This window comes from Coenobita brevimanus, chromosome 61, assembly GCF_032717465.1.
Source record: "Coenobita brevimanus isolate Jiangsu-jjx chromosome 61, ASM3271746v2, whole genome shotgun sequence".
Classification (NCBI taxonomy): Eukaryota; Metazoa; Arthropoda; class Malacostraca; order Decapoda; family Coenobitidae; genus Coenobita; species Coenobita brevimanus.
The window spans coordinates 27,369,633-27,384,889 of record NC_137014.1 but is presented as its reverse complement, the minus strand read 5'-3'; the positions used below and the strand labels follow the sequence as shown (position 1 = coordinate 27,384,889).

The following is a 15,257-nucleotide window of genomic DNA, read 5'->3' as shown; positions in this document are numbered from 1 at the left end:
TATTATTACAGTACCTGGAGGTAGAGAGGCTGCAGATCCTCCTCATAGTGTATTCTGGCAACATCTGGATCAATATTATTCTCCCAGGGATGGAGTTCCCCAGCTCCCTCGTAGATCCCTCTATTATCTTTGCTTAAGCTCATCCCCTCAGTACTCTCAGCAGTGCTCACATTTTCTCTCAGTTTTTCATCGTCAACTTGGTGGGATGTGATTTCTGAAGGTGTGAGGTTAGGGGAAGGTTGAGACCTTGCCTGTCCATCCTTTGGCAGTGGCAGGGCAGGTGTGGGCATGGCTAGGGATGTGACATTCTCAGCAGGAAGGGTTGTGCCCACCCATCTGACACGCCCATGTAGCCTCACATGTTTGGTTATGAACTCCTTAGGGATGTCTTGAATGTGGCCGAACTTGGTAAACTGAAACAATTCCATTAATTAATTTTTTCCTGTCGCTGCTGTGATCCCTGGCTCATCTGAACATGAAATGGATGGACTGGAGATTCAAACTGCCCAGCTGCAGTCTGCCATTCTCCTTCTGGGGAATAGGTAGTTGAAGGGATGCTTATATAACCAAGTAGTGCCACTCCATGATGGCATCTTTTTCTGACGTTACTTTTATCTTCCCAGTAATATAGAGTCTATTCAGTTTGGGAGAGATCCCTTATGTAGACTACTACTTATCCCTTCACTACCAGGGTTCTCATTGAAGTCGAGCACAGTCATATAGTGGTAGTAGGAATCAGAACACATAATTGTACTGAAGGTGTAACTGTTTCTTTGTACTGTACCTGCACAGCAAAGATGGTTACAGTCAGTCAGTTGTTTATTACCCTCTTTGAGATGGAGGAACCCTGAGCCAACACTACTGAAGTTCATTAAGCTTAAACTCTAAAGACCATCGTGGTCTCTCCTATATGGAATCATCTGATGATACGGTCAGAATCAACCATCTTTTCTGTTTTGTGGCAAAACATAACCAAAATACAGTACTGTATGTGTGTTTCTGATGGTTTAGTTTTTCTACAATGTGTTCACCAAACTTAAGGAAGATACTCAATTCCCTGACAGCACCAAGAATACAGTACTGTGAAAAACAATATATATATTGAAGAAGTTAGCAGATACTGCTTATACCCTCTTCACAACTAGGTCTCACTAAACTGAACTGTATCATGTGGTGGTAGCAAGAAAAAAAATGAAAAGGCTAAAGGTGTTAAGGACATATTCAAGGTCTGTCTAAGAGGAAACCAAACTTTTAAAATCGCACACCAACTAGCCAGCATAGTGTAGAAGCAACTTTGAGCTTAAAGCCTCGTCCTCACTAGGGGTCATGCTGCACGCTCTGTTGCAAGTCATGTTGCCCAACTCATGTTGCTGAGGCAGGTGATGTCCACACTAGTGCAATGGGCAGTGCACACCAGCTACCACTGAGCTGCAAGAGGAAGAGGAGGAGAGATACCAACATAGCAGCAGTGCAAGAGACTGATGTGGAGCACTGTGGCACTAATTTGTGCCAAAAAGAAAAAGAATAAAAAAATGATATGGTGCAAGCAGCAACTACTCTTAATGGAGGCCAGACAGCTACTGAGGGCATCGCAGAGCTTAATGTTACCATGAAATGCCCCATGGGCAGATTTGCCAGAAGCTCACAGCACAGATCCTCCGTGGTACGAAAACCCAAGTTGAGCAACAGGACATGCAACACAGTGTACTGCATGACCATCAGGCTCTGTCCACATTAGAGGTCATGCTGCACACTGTGTTGCACGTCATGTTGCCCAAGTCAGGTTCTTGTGCCGCGAAGGATCTGTGCTGCACGCTTCTGACAAATTTGGCCGAAGGGCATTTCATGATAACAGCACGCACTTCGATGTGGCGATGCCCTCACAGTAGTTGTCTGGCCTCTGTTGAGAGGAGTTGTATCGTTACCATTCTTTTTTATCTCCAGTACGACGCAGTGATAGAAGAAGGTACAGGTACTAAATGGTCAAGGGACAGCACCGTGCATTTTATAGAACTGCTGAAGATGCATCCATGTATCTGGCAAGTGAAATACAAGCACTACAAGGACAAGGACATGTGGGATTTGGAAAAGCCCATCATCCAATCACTTACTGTGAAGGTACTCTGTTTTAGGGTTGCTCCGCATTGAGTTGCAAGCCAAATGATTTCCCGTAAACCAGGAAATCATTTACAACGCTGGGTGGTAACCTTATGTCCAACCTACACGTATTTCCTTTGTGACAACAAGTGGGTTGGCGGAGGGTTAGTGCCCTTCCCTGGAAAACAAATGACTAAAAATACAAACAAGAAGCCTCAGACCAGGACTGACCAACAGGTGACAATTAAGGACCGAACAAAGGACGTGGTACGGGTTGCAACGTGGAATGTAAGGGGTGTGAATGGTGATGTGAGGTGCCTGAGGGTGCAAAAGTGGTTGAATGTGAAATACAGGTATACCCCAGTTTGACAATGCAGTTGGTTAGGTAAAAACCCATCGTTAGGGTGGGTATCATATATCGGGGTAGCATTAACATGTAAAGTAATGGGATGTGTTTTTCAGCCTTGGCTTTCCCCCCCCAATCAAGTTCAAAACCCACCCAAATGAGCCCAAAAACAAGTTTAAAGTCAATCTAAATGGCCTAACAGCTGTAAAAGAAGCTAACCTAAGCCTTACACCCATAAATAGGCTAACTTACTAAAGCCAACAAATAAAATCTGAAAATCATCAAATACATCTGGAAAAAACTAAGCTTAGCAAAACAATTACTCATATTGGTATAAAACTCAAATCACATCAATTGATGCGATTAGGACTTTAGGGGTTAAGTACAGGCATTCCCGGCTATGCGATCCATCACTGTATGAAAGTACAGGCATTCCCGGCTATACGATCCATCACAGTATGATACCCCACCTTAGCAGACCTGGAGCGGTGGCGTCTTTGTCGTGGGTCTACCCCCCAGAGGCTGTTGAAGAGAAGAGGAGAACAGCATGGGGGCCAAACCACCGGAAACCCCCCCGGCCCCTCACGGGGCTCGAGTACCTGGGAGTGTCTTCGGTCGCCCGGGCAAGTACCACATCTCCCAACACAATACATACAACAACACCGTTTTTTCTACACCGAGAAATGACTCTCCGGCTGTCATTTCTCGACGACTTCTTCTAGCCGAGGACATTGAGAGCAATCCAGGAGCCACCAACAAATACATATGTCCAACATGCTCAAAACCTATCACGTCGAGCCGACAGACAAAGGGTTCAGTCCAGTGCAATTCCTGCAAGAACTGGACCCATTACACCTGCACAACACTTGCATCCAGAAAACATTACACAAACACCTGGACCTGCTCCTTATGCTCCTTCCCCCCACCCATCAACCCCCCTTCCAATCCTACTCCTACTTCCTTCACACCTCCACAGCCAAACCCACTGACTCTTCCTACACCATCCAGTCCCCCAACTACTCCCATTCCAACCCATCCTAATCCACCTCAACCCTTACCTCCATCACAACCTCCTCCTACCCCTTCCCCTCCACCCACACCACCTCCCCCACATGCTGCAGCAGCCAACACACATTGCACACACAATATAAACATCCTTCAGTTAAACATAGATGGCATAAACACCAAAAAACATGAACTCACACAATTCATCAAACAACAGAACATACACACTGCCATCTTACAAGAAAAAAAACTACTCAGAGTACAGAAAACACCGACATTTTATAACTTCACCACCATTCGACAAGACCGGACCGACGGCGGTGGCGGTGGACTCATCACCCTGGTACACAAATCCATCAACTTTGCAGATACCAGTGCACACACAAAGTCACTTCTCCCCCCACGTGACACCACAACATAAATACAATCAATTAAAATACGCACTGGCAACAAATCACACATAACAATCGCTAACACATACATTCCCCCCCCAATCGTCCCCCACAGTACCACACAATTACTCTTCACAGATACACCACATCACTAACATACCCAACATCATCCTGGGTGGTGATTTCAACGCCAAGTCGTCGGCCTGGCATGTCAACAACCCCCCCAGGAGGGGGGGACCATAAACGCCCCCACCTTCCGCCCCTCTCCCAGTGACGACTCGAGGTGCCTGGAACCACTGTCTGACTCTCTTCTTCTTCATTTCTGCAACATTCGCAGCCTTTCCTCTACCTTTCTCTCTGTTGAGCACCACCTCTCCTCCTCTAAACCTCACCTTCTTTTTGTAACTGAGACTCAGCTGTCTGAGGCAACTGACAGCAAACCCTTTTCTGTATCCTCCTACTTTCTCTATGCTCATTTCAAAGCCAAAGGTGGCTGTTGTGTATATATACGCAACGACTTGTCTTGCTCTCGTGTTCCTGAACTCAATTCTTCTGAATTCTCTACACTCTGAATTCGGCTTTCCTGCCATTCTTTGACTAAACATATCTGTGCTGTTTACTTATCCCCTAATTCCACTGACTGTCAAAAATTCTTCGACTATCTTACTTCTACGATGGAACACATTCTATCCATTTCTCCTTTCTCTGAAATCTCCATTCTAGGAGATTTCAATGTTCACCACCATCTTTGGCTCTCCTCTCCTTTCACTGATCCACCTGGTGAACAAGCCTACATCTTTTCTATCCTTAATGACCTAGAACAGCTTGTACAGCACCCTACCCGTATCCCAGACCACCTTGGAGAGAGCTCCAACATACTTGACCTCTTCCTTACAACTAATCCTTCTGCTTACACTGTTAATCTTTTCTCTCCGTTGGGCTCCTCCAATCACAACCTTATCACCTTAACCTGTCCTATCACTCCGGTACAGTCTGTGGACCCTCCAGAGAAACGTCGTCTGTGGCATTTTGGAGCCGCGGATTGGGAGGCCCTCAGGCAGTACTTCTTTGATTTTCCCTGGAATGATTATTGCTTCCATGGCCAAGAGCCATCTGAGGGTGTCTTGCGCATTAAGGAGGTTATTCTCTCGGGCATGGAAGCATACATTCCTTTCTCATATCCTTTGACTAATGCAAGAAAGCCTTGGTTTAATCACGCTTGTTCTCATGCTGTCCACAACAAGGAGAGGGCCTACAAAAGGTACCGGAGCCAACCCACCCCTGAATCACATCATCTTTACGTTTCTGCCCGGAATCGTGCTAAGTCTGTTCTTCGCTCTGCTAAACACAATTTCATCCGTACTAAATGCTCTCAACTCTCCAACTCGGATTCTTCCTGCTCCTTCTGGCACCTTGCCAAAAACCTTTCTAACAACTTTACCTCATCATCCTTCCCTCCTCTTTTCTACTCTGATGGTTCTGTAGCTATTTCTTCTACTGACAAAGCAGATCTCTTCGCACAGACTTTCTCCTCCAATTCCACCTTAGACGATTCCAGTGCTGTTCCTCCATCACTTCCCGCCTCTGACTTCCTCATGGCTGACATTAAAATTTCTTCAGCTGATGTATTTTCTGCCATCACTGGCCTCAATACTAACAAGGCATATGGGCCTGATGGAGTCCCTCCTGTTGTTCTTAAGAACTGTGCTTCTGTGCTTACACCCTACCTAGGCAAACTCTTTTGACTTGGTCTGTCAACTTGTACCTTTCCTTCTTGTTGGAAGTTTGCTCTTATTCAGCCAGTCCCAAAGAAGGGTGACCACTCCCAACCCTCCAACTATCGTCCAATTGCTTTAACATCCTGTATTTCAAAAGTTTTCGAGTCAATTCTCAATGGAAAAATTTTAAGGAATCTTTCCTATCACAACCTTCTTTCTGATTGTCAGTACGGGTTCTGTCAGGGATGCTCCACTGGCGATCTTCTCACCTACCTTTCAGACTCCTGGTCATCCTCCTTTCGGGACTTTGGCGAAAGCTTTGCCATTGCACTTGACATCTCAAAGGCTTTCGATCGAGTCTGGCATAAATCTTTAATTTCCAAACTACCCTCTTACGGTTTCTATCCTTCTATCTATGCCTTCATCGCTAGCTTCCTTTCTGGTCGTTCTATAGCCGCTGCTGTAGACGGCCATCGTTCTTCTCCTAGATCTATCAACAGTGGTGTTCCTCAGGGCTCTGTCCTATCACCAGCTCTCTTCCTTTTATTCATCAATGACCTTCTAAGCTGTACATCTAACCTTATCCACTCATACGCTGATGACTCCACCCTTCACCTTTCCATTCGGTTCCCGCAACGCCCATCTCAGCAGTTACTTCAACAAACAAGGGATGAGGCTATGGCACACCTAATGTCTGACTTGGCTCGTATATCTGACTGGGGTAAAAATAATCTTGTTGTTTTTAATGCATCTAAGACTCAGTTCTTACACTTATCAACCCGTCTAAATCTTCCACAGGTATACCCACTAATGTTTAATAATATTCAGCTTAATCCTGCATCATCCTTGAACATGCTTGGGGTTTCATTTATTCAGGACTTATCTTGGAAAGATCATATTACATCTCTTGTAAAATCTGCTTCCAAGAGATTGGGTGTGCTAAGCCGACTCCATTCTTTCTTTACCCCTGCACAATTGTTGACTCTATACAGGAGTTTTATCCGCCCCTGTGTGGAGTACAACTCTCATGTGTGGGGAGGCTCCCCACATACAGCTCTTCTCAATAGGGTGGAGTGAAAGGCTTTTCGTCTCATTAACTCTCCTCCTCTTACTGACTCCCTTCAACGTCTGTCTCTTCGAGGCACTGTTGCATCTTTATCTCTTTTCTATCACTACTTTAATGGTCACTGCTCCTCTGAACTGTCTGCATGCATTCCTCCACCTCTACGACGGGCGCGTAGCACCCGTCTAGCAGCAAACTCTCATCCCTTTTCTGTCCAACTCTCTAATGCAAGAGTTAACCGTTACTCCCAGTCCTTCATTTATGCAACAGGTCAACTCTGGAACTGTCTCCCTCTCTCTGTATTTCCTGCTGCCTATGATCTCCAGTCTTTCAAACGCACTGTGTCCAGGCATCTCAAAATGAACGGATCTTGAATTTGGCTCTCTCTTGTATTTTGTTTTTCTCTTGGAGGGAACTGTTATTGTGGGCTCATGGCCTTTGGTTCCTTCTTCCTTGCATAAAAAAACAAAAAAAAAAATACCGATATCCCACACCAAGCCATCTTCCTCCCATCATCTCCAGACATCACCTTCTGCTCCCCAAACCTCCCCCCCACTACATCATGGAGTGGTCAAAACCCTAGATTCTGATCACCTCCCAATCATCATCACTACCAAAACCAGAATCACCCCAGCTGGCCACAAACACACATACACTAATTATAAGACAACCAACTGGGAGGCCTTTGTAACTGAAACAGAACAACACAACATATCGAAACACTAAACAGTACACCCATCACAAACATCAATACCGCTGTGTACACTTTCAATACAATTATACGAAACACAGACAAAAGACACATCCCTAGAGGCAACAGAAAGAGACACAACCCCAACTTCACACCAGAAATTCAAGGCCTCATCAGACAACGGGACACACTGCGACACTCCCCAACACCCCATACACAAGACACCATACAACAAATACAAGAACTCAACACTCAAATAAACAATAAAATATCAGAACAACAAACACAAAACTGGAAAAATTACCTCCAAACACTTGACCACAAAACAAACATCAGCAAACTCTACAAAACACTAAACAGCATCACACTTTCCAACGGCAACACCACACAATCACATGCTGCCATCACAACAACAGACACAATACCCACAAAGAAACAACAAGCAAACACTCTCATCAATCACTTTTCACAAGTCAGCCATCTCAACTCCCATCCCGAAGACCGATGTATCATCTGACATAAGAGACAATTCCCCATAGACCCAGACTACGCACCTTTCACTTACAACCAGACGAAGCACATCATTAACCCGCGGCGTCCCGTCGACGTTCTTTAACGTCCACATGCTTTGTCACTGCCAATCCTGTCGATGTACATAAACGCGAATAAATTGCAATGTCCCTAATTTGCACAATTTTCAATTTTCACGGGTGACTTTTGGTACGTATACACGTGACACCTTCCTCTACAAGATGCCAGGCAGGGACAATGCCTTACCCAGCATGACTTCCTCCCCCCCCCCCCTGCATGCCATTGTCTCAGCAATTCACCTGTTATCAGTGACCTGGCCAGTAAAGCCATGTCATGCCACGGTACGAAATTCAGGGCTAGAGTGATTCCCCAATCAATGACAATGTGGAGGAAAAACTTTACACAGCATTAGAGGAAGAAATAGTCAGAAATGATGATCAGGTAATGTGGCAAAAAAAGGTCAGGTATTAGGGTGTGAAACAATGCTTATAATGCCTACATTACTGCTTGAAAACCAATATACTCTCGTACTACATATAAATTCGTACAAAGTAAATAAATAAATACCGTTTATGAGCGGTGTGAAATAGTTATCCTCCCATAGAACTCGTTTTCTTTGGTGCCAGCCTATTAGAAAACTCAGTAAGATAAGGAGGTACCTGTATGGAGTATTTTAAACCTCAGGTGAGCGATTTCTCTATGAATTTTCGATGTTTCTCACCAAAAGCGGAGGTTTGAGCAAAAAAAAAAAAAAACAAAAAAAAAAAACAAAAAAAAAAAAAGAAAAAAATGGTCGGGATTGGGGGGAGTCAGTGGTGGAAAAGTGGTTGGGATAGGGCGGGTTAACAACCTCAAGCACTCATCTGCCTGTGGACCAGACAACATAAGCAACATTCACCTTAAACACCTAGGACCACAAGGCATACAAGCACTCACCAACATATCAAACTACAGCTACTATCTATCTATCTATCTATCTATTGCCAGACGCCTCAATCCCATTTGGGTGGCCACAAACAAATCGCCTCCAAGTCGCCCTGTCCTCCGCCATTTCGTTGCCCTGCTCCCAACTCACACCTCCCTCTCTCATATACCTCTCCACCCCATCCCTCCATCTCATCCTCAGCCTCCCCCTCCCTCTTCCCCCCTCCACCTCACTCACATACACTCTCTTCGTCAGTCTTTCACCCTCCATCCTCTCCACATGGCCAAACCACCTCAGTGTGTTCCTCATAACTCTTCCTATCACATCCACATCAACACCACAACGTTCCTTTATATCCTCATTCGTCAGCCTATCTCTCCATATGACTCCACAGGCTCCTCTTAAATAACTCATTTCCACTGCTCTCACTCTAGACTTGCGTCCTTCCAACAACGTCCAAGCTTCACTTCCGTACGTTAGAGTTGGTATCACAATACTGTCATGTAGTAACTTTTTCACTTCCATGCTCACTTCCCTGTTTCTTATCACTGCTTTCAAAGAACCAGCAACCTTTCTTCCCTGTTGTACCCTTTCAAGCACTTCACCCTCCAAACTTCCATCCTTACTCATCACACTACCCAAGTACTTAAACGTACTCACATTTTCCAATACCTCACCATCCAACCTCGCTGTACATTCACTTACTTCACCTCTCTCAAAGACCATCACTTTACTCTTCCCTACATTCACCTTTAGATTCCGTTTCTTACACACTCTCCCAAACTCATCCACCAAGCCTTGCAGCTCCCCTTCGTCTTCACTCAACAACACAGTATCATCTGCAAACAACAGTACAGGGAGTTTCCAAACACTATCCTCTCTCACCAGAGCCACTCCAACATCCACTACTCTACCTTGTACCTCTTTTATTACCCCATCCATGTACAGATTGAACAACCATGGAGACATGACACATCCCTGTTTCAACCCAACTTTCAGAGAGAAAAATTCACTTAGTTCACCATCCACACGCACTGCAGCCTTCGCACCATCGTACATACTCTTCACAGCATTCAACAACTTCCCATCTACTCCATATATTCTTAACACTTTCCACAATCCTTGTCTATCCACCCTGTCATATGCTTTCTCCAAATCCATGAAAACCGCATACAACTTCTTTCCCTTCTCTAGAAACTTTTCCACTCACAACATAATACCCAACATCTGGAAGCATGGCAATATCATCACTATCCCTAAAACCAACAAAGACCCCAAGTTACCCTCCTCACATCGCCCCATCACACTCCTCTGCACCCCCTCTAAAGTCACTGAATGACTGGTACTACAACTAGTCACACCTCACATTCCCCTAGCCCAGTCACAACATGGCTTTAGGCCACTACACTCCACAAACACCCTTCTTACAGACCTTACACAGAGAGTTTTCGATGGCATGAATTCAGCTAGGCCACCACACAGAACACTCCTAATCACACTAGACATTAGCAAAGCTTTTGATGCCATCCCCTACCACAACCTCACAAACAAAATACTCAACACAAATATGCACAATAACACAAAAAGATGGCTGACAAACTACTTAGCAGACAGATGTGCACACGTAACATTTGCCGGTCAGTCTTCTAACATCAGAAACTTCACAAACGGCGTCCCCAAAGGATCTGTTTTGTCCCCTACACTCTTTAACCTATACATGCACGACGTACCCACACCCCACACACCACAGATACACATAGCTTCCTATGCAGATGATATAACACTTACATGTATGCACCAAAATGCAAACACAGCTGCACACATCATTCAACCTTACCTCAACACACTACACCCATGGTTCACCACAAACAGGCTCAAAATAGCCCCAGCCAAATCTACAGTGACTCTTCTCACAAACTGGACAGCAGAACACAGTCACATCCCACACCTCACCATAAACAACACTCCCCTACCACACACAGACACACACACAAAATCCTTGGTGTAACATACAATACATCAATGTCATTTAAACAACACATCACAAACATTAAATATAAAATAACACCAAGACTCAATGCCTTGAGGTCACTTGCCCATACAACATTCGGACACAACAAAGAAACCACCACCACAGTATACAAACAATACATATGTTCAGTGATGAATTATGCAAGCCCTGTCTGGGCTTCTAACCTCACCAAAACACACTGCAACACTCTACAGTCCATACAGAACAAGGCCCTAAAAATAATCACAGGCTGCACAGCTACTACACCCACAGACCACCTACATCAAGAAACCAAAGTCCTCAAAGTCAAGGATCACCTAGATATGAGAGGCACCCAGCTTCTTGCTGCTGCCTCCACAAATTCACAACATCCACTACAGTACATGGCAGCACATCCACCTACACCAAGGAACATCAAAACAACACCCAGCACAAGATACCATACAATACAGGAAAGGGAAGGATGGGTGGACAGTATCTATTTAGATTTCAAGAAAGCTTTTGACACAGTACCACACCAAAGACTTTTATGGAAGCTATACCATCAAGGAGGAATTCGAGGCAAACTGTTTTGTTGGATGCAAGACTTTCTCATAAAAAGAGAAATGAGGACAGTACTAAGAGGAAACTACTCATCATGGAAAGAAGTGACTAGTGGAGTACCACAGGGTTCGGTGCTGGCACCAATCATGTTTCTAGTGTACATAAATGATATAAACAGTAACACTGGAAATGAGAGCTATCTGCATATGTTTGCAGATGATGCAAAAATACAAAGGAGAATTACTAGCACAGACTCTTGTAGGGAGCTACAAGAAGAATTAAATAAACTTCATGAATGGAGTAGTACATGGCAAATGGAATTCAATGTGGACAAGTGTCATGTAATCAAGTTTGGTAAAAGTGGAAAAAGACCTGATTGGGATTATAAGCTAGGAAATAAAACCCTATACACATCAGAAAGAGAGAAAGACCTAGGTGTGATTATCAATAACAGACTATCTCCGGCTGACCACATCAGCGAGAAGGTACGGAACATGTATACACTGCTTGCAAATATGAGAATAGCATTCACATACATAAATGAAGACATGCTAAGAAGGATAATAACATCATTCATTAGACCAACCCTGGAATATGCATCAATAGTCTGGAGTCTTCATCTTGAAAAGCATATTGACAAGATTGAAAACGTTCAAAGGGCCGCTACAAGATGGATACCAAGCTTAAGGGACCTTAGCTACAAAGAAAGACTAAATAAACTGAATCTACCAACACTACAGGAGAGAAGGAAAAGAGGTGACATGATAATGCTATATAAGTGCATATCAGGAAAGGAGAAAATAGACATAAATGATTACTTAACATATGGAGAAGCATCAGCAAGAGGACACTGCAAAAAACTGCATAAGAAGAGAGGTGATAAAGACGTTAGGAAATTCAGTTTCCCAAACAGAGCAATTGATCAATGGAATGCACTACCGAATGAAATAGTGTGTGCCAAAACAATTCACAAATTTAAGGATATGTACGATAAATATGGTCTAAGACACAGGACAATACGAGCTTGACTCATTCCTGTAAAGATACAATTAGGTAAGAACAAATACTGTCATCTCTTCCCTCTCCCCCACCTCAGACCAGTTTCCAGAAGCATATCCACACTCAGAGCACTCGCTGCTCCATTCAGTCACTTAAAGACAACACACAGCTGCATGCACGGCCTCCTGACATCCACCCTTCTGAATCCCATCTTCCTCGTGAGGACAGAGTCGACCTGGCCAGGCTGAGATGTGGGCACCATTCAGCCCTCTTAAGCTACCAGAAGAGGCTGGATGACTCCGTCGCTGATGCCTGTCCAGGATGCAACACAGCACCCCATACTATAAAGCACATTATGGAAGACTGCATTGCACACAATCACCTATGCCAACAACACAACATACACTCTTTGAGAGCTCTGTGGGAAAGCCTGGTCTCGGCCATGGCCTTCCTAAGGGACTCGGGGCTGTTCGGCCAGACTACCTTGGGAACAACTACTACTACTGCTACCCCACCTTAGCAATATGAAAAAATTAACACCCTTTTCTGCCTATTGATGGCCAGTCCCTGTTTTTTTTTTTTTTTTTTTTTCCTACCTATTTTGATGATATTTTAGACTTAAATATTGTGTTTAGGTTGATTTATAAACTGTTTTCAAACTTAGTTTAATGTGTTTTAGTCACTGGTTGGGTAAACACTGTCATTTTGGGGTACAGTTTAATTTTGATTTTCTTTACAGATATTTCTGATGATTTTCAAATTTTATTTTTGGGTTTAGGTGAGACTTAAACTGCTTTTAGGCTTAGTTTAACTTGTTTTAAAGCAATTTGGGGGTTTAGATGAGCTAGAAACGTTTTTGGACTCAGTTGGGTGGGTTTTGGACTTGGCTGGGGGTTAATCCCAAGGCCCCCAAATGCATCCCTATACTTTCTATGTTATAACATCCCCATTTAACAACACCCAGGCTCAATGATGGATTTTTTCAAATGCATCTCATTGTTATAGCGGAGATGACCTGTACAGTGCTACACAGGTATACCTCGATATACGATACCCCTAGATGCAATACCCTGGCTTAACGATGGGTTTTGATCTTTTTACCGATTTTGATGATATTTTAGACTGAAATTGTGTGTTTAGGTTGATTTATAAACTGTTTTAGATTAATGTGTTTTAGCTATAGGTGGGGTGAACATTGTCATTTTGGGGTACAGTTTACTAAGCTTGATTTTTTCCAGACACATTTGACGATTTTTGTTTTTTATTTGTTAGTTTTAATGAGGTATTTACAGGTGTTAGGCTTAGTTTAGCTTCCATGACAGCTGTTAAGCCATTTAGATTGGCTTTAAACTTGTTTTTGGGCTTATTTGGGTGAGTTTTGGACTTGATTGGCGAGGAAACCTAAGGCTGAAAAATGCATCCTGTTATTTAACATGTTAAATCTACCCCGACATATGATACCCCGCCCAGTAATGGGTTTTTGTCTTACCAATTAGAGTCCCCACAAGCTCCTGAAAGTTGCCAGTGTTTGCTGGACCACTAAATAGTGTGGGGTCACTACCCGCTCAGGGCTTGTGTACCTTCCTTTAAAAAAATTCCAATCTGGATTACTACTCAAGCATAAAGCATTATACCAGTATTATTTTCATCTTAGATATTTTACTGATGCTGTAAACGAGATTTACTCTGAAAAGTTCTCCACAGAGTTTACTAAAAGCCATGAAAGCTTCTTGTGTGTTTTTGCATTCAGCACATTTTTACCAAGTGTTATGAATCTCAGTTATTGGAAAAATTTATCATACAGTTTCCAATTATTGTAATCTTTCATTTAACAAATCCTGACATGATTCTATCCATTATACACTTAATAATAGTAAGACTTGTACGTCTGAAATCTTACGTGGCCGAGATCAGTGACTCAAATTTTTAGAGGTATGGTATTCCTCTTGCTTTGAGAAAACATCTTAGTTCTGCTGCAATCTACTTTTCCACAAATATTTTAGCTGCACAGTCAACTACGGCACTATATTTTCCAGATTTATTACAACGCTGGGTGGTAACCATATAAACAAACCATACATGCTCCCTACGTGTCAACAAGTGGGTTGGTGGAGGGTTAGTGCCCCTCCCCGTAAAACAAATAACTCATAGTCAAACGGCCACCCCTTACGGGATTATGGCGTCTGGCAATAGATAGATAGATAGATAGATAGATAGATAGAAAACTGTAGCCCAAAATGACAAAGTTTACCCTATCTATGGCTAAAACACATTAATTTAAGTGTAAAAACAGTTTATAAATCAATCTAAATACACAATTTTAGTCTAAAATATCATCAAAATCAATTTAAAAAAAAAAACATTGTTAAATCAGGATTTGGCCATCATTAGGTGGGGTATGGTGGTATTTCTACCCCCATCGTTAAGCTGGGTATCACATCTAGGGGTATCTTATATCGAGGTACACCTGTAACCGAGACTAAGTAGAGAGGTGAAAGTGGGAGTATGGATGGGGTACATGTGCAGGACTATGTGAGAATCAGAGGGCAAAAGAAGAAGTATGTGTTGTGTGCAAGAAATGGAAGGAGAATATAAGAGAGTATGGATCAGTTGGCTCAAGGATTGTGTAGGTAAGACTGAAAGTAGGACTACAAATGTGGATGATTGTGTGTGTGTGCGTGTATGTGTGTGTATGCACCAGTTCAATATCATGCAAGCAGGGTGAAAGAAGAGCACTTGGCAAATATGGAAGCATGCATGGAAAAGTTTTAAAGGAATAAGTGAGTGTTTTTTATTGTAGATATGAATGGAAAAGTAGGGAATGTGAAGGCTGATAGAGTACTTGGTGAGTGGGGTGTGCCTGCAGAAAAGGATGATAATGGCAGTGCTCTAACGGATATTTATGCAGGGAGGGAGTTGGTGATAACCAATACACT

General features: G+C 43.3%; 1 protein-coding gene across 1 annotated transcript in view; it reads right to left on the bottom strand.

Annotated features, from left to right (window-relative positions):
* The window catches only part of LOC145403623 (uncharacterized), a 124,378-nt gene that overhangs the window by 10,361 nt on the left and 98,760 nt on the right, over positions 1-15,257 (bottom strand). The window contains exon 3 of the mRNA XM_080275298.1: positions 15-413. Coding sequence (XP_080131424.1) covers positions 15-413 — 399 coding nt within the window. The remainder of the gene's footprint in view (positions 1-14; positions 414-15,257) is intronic.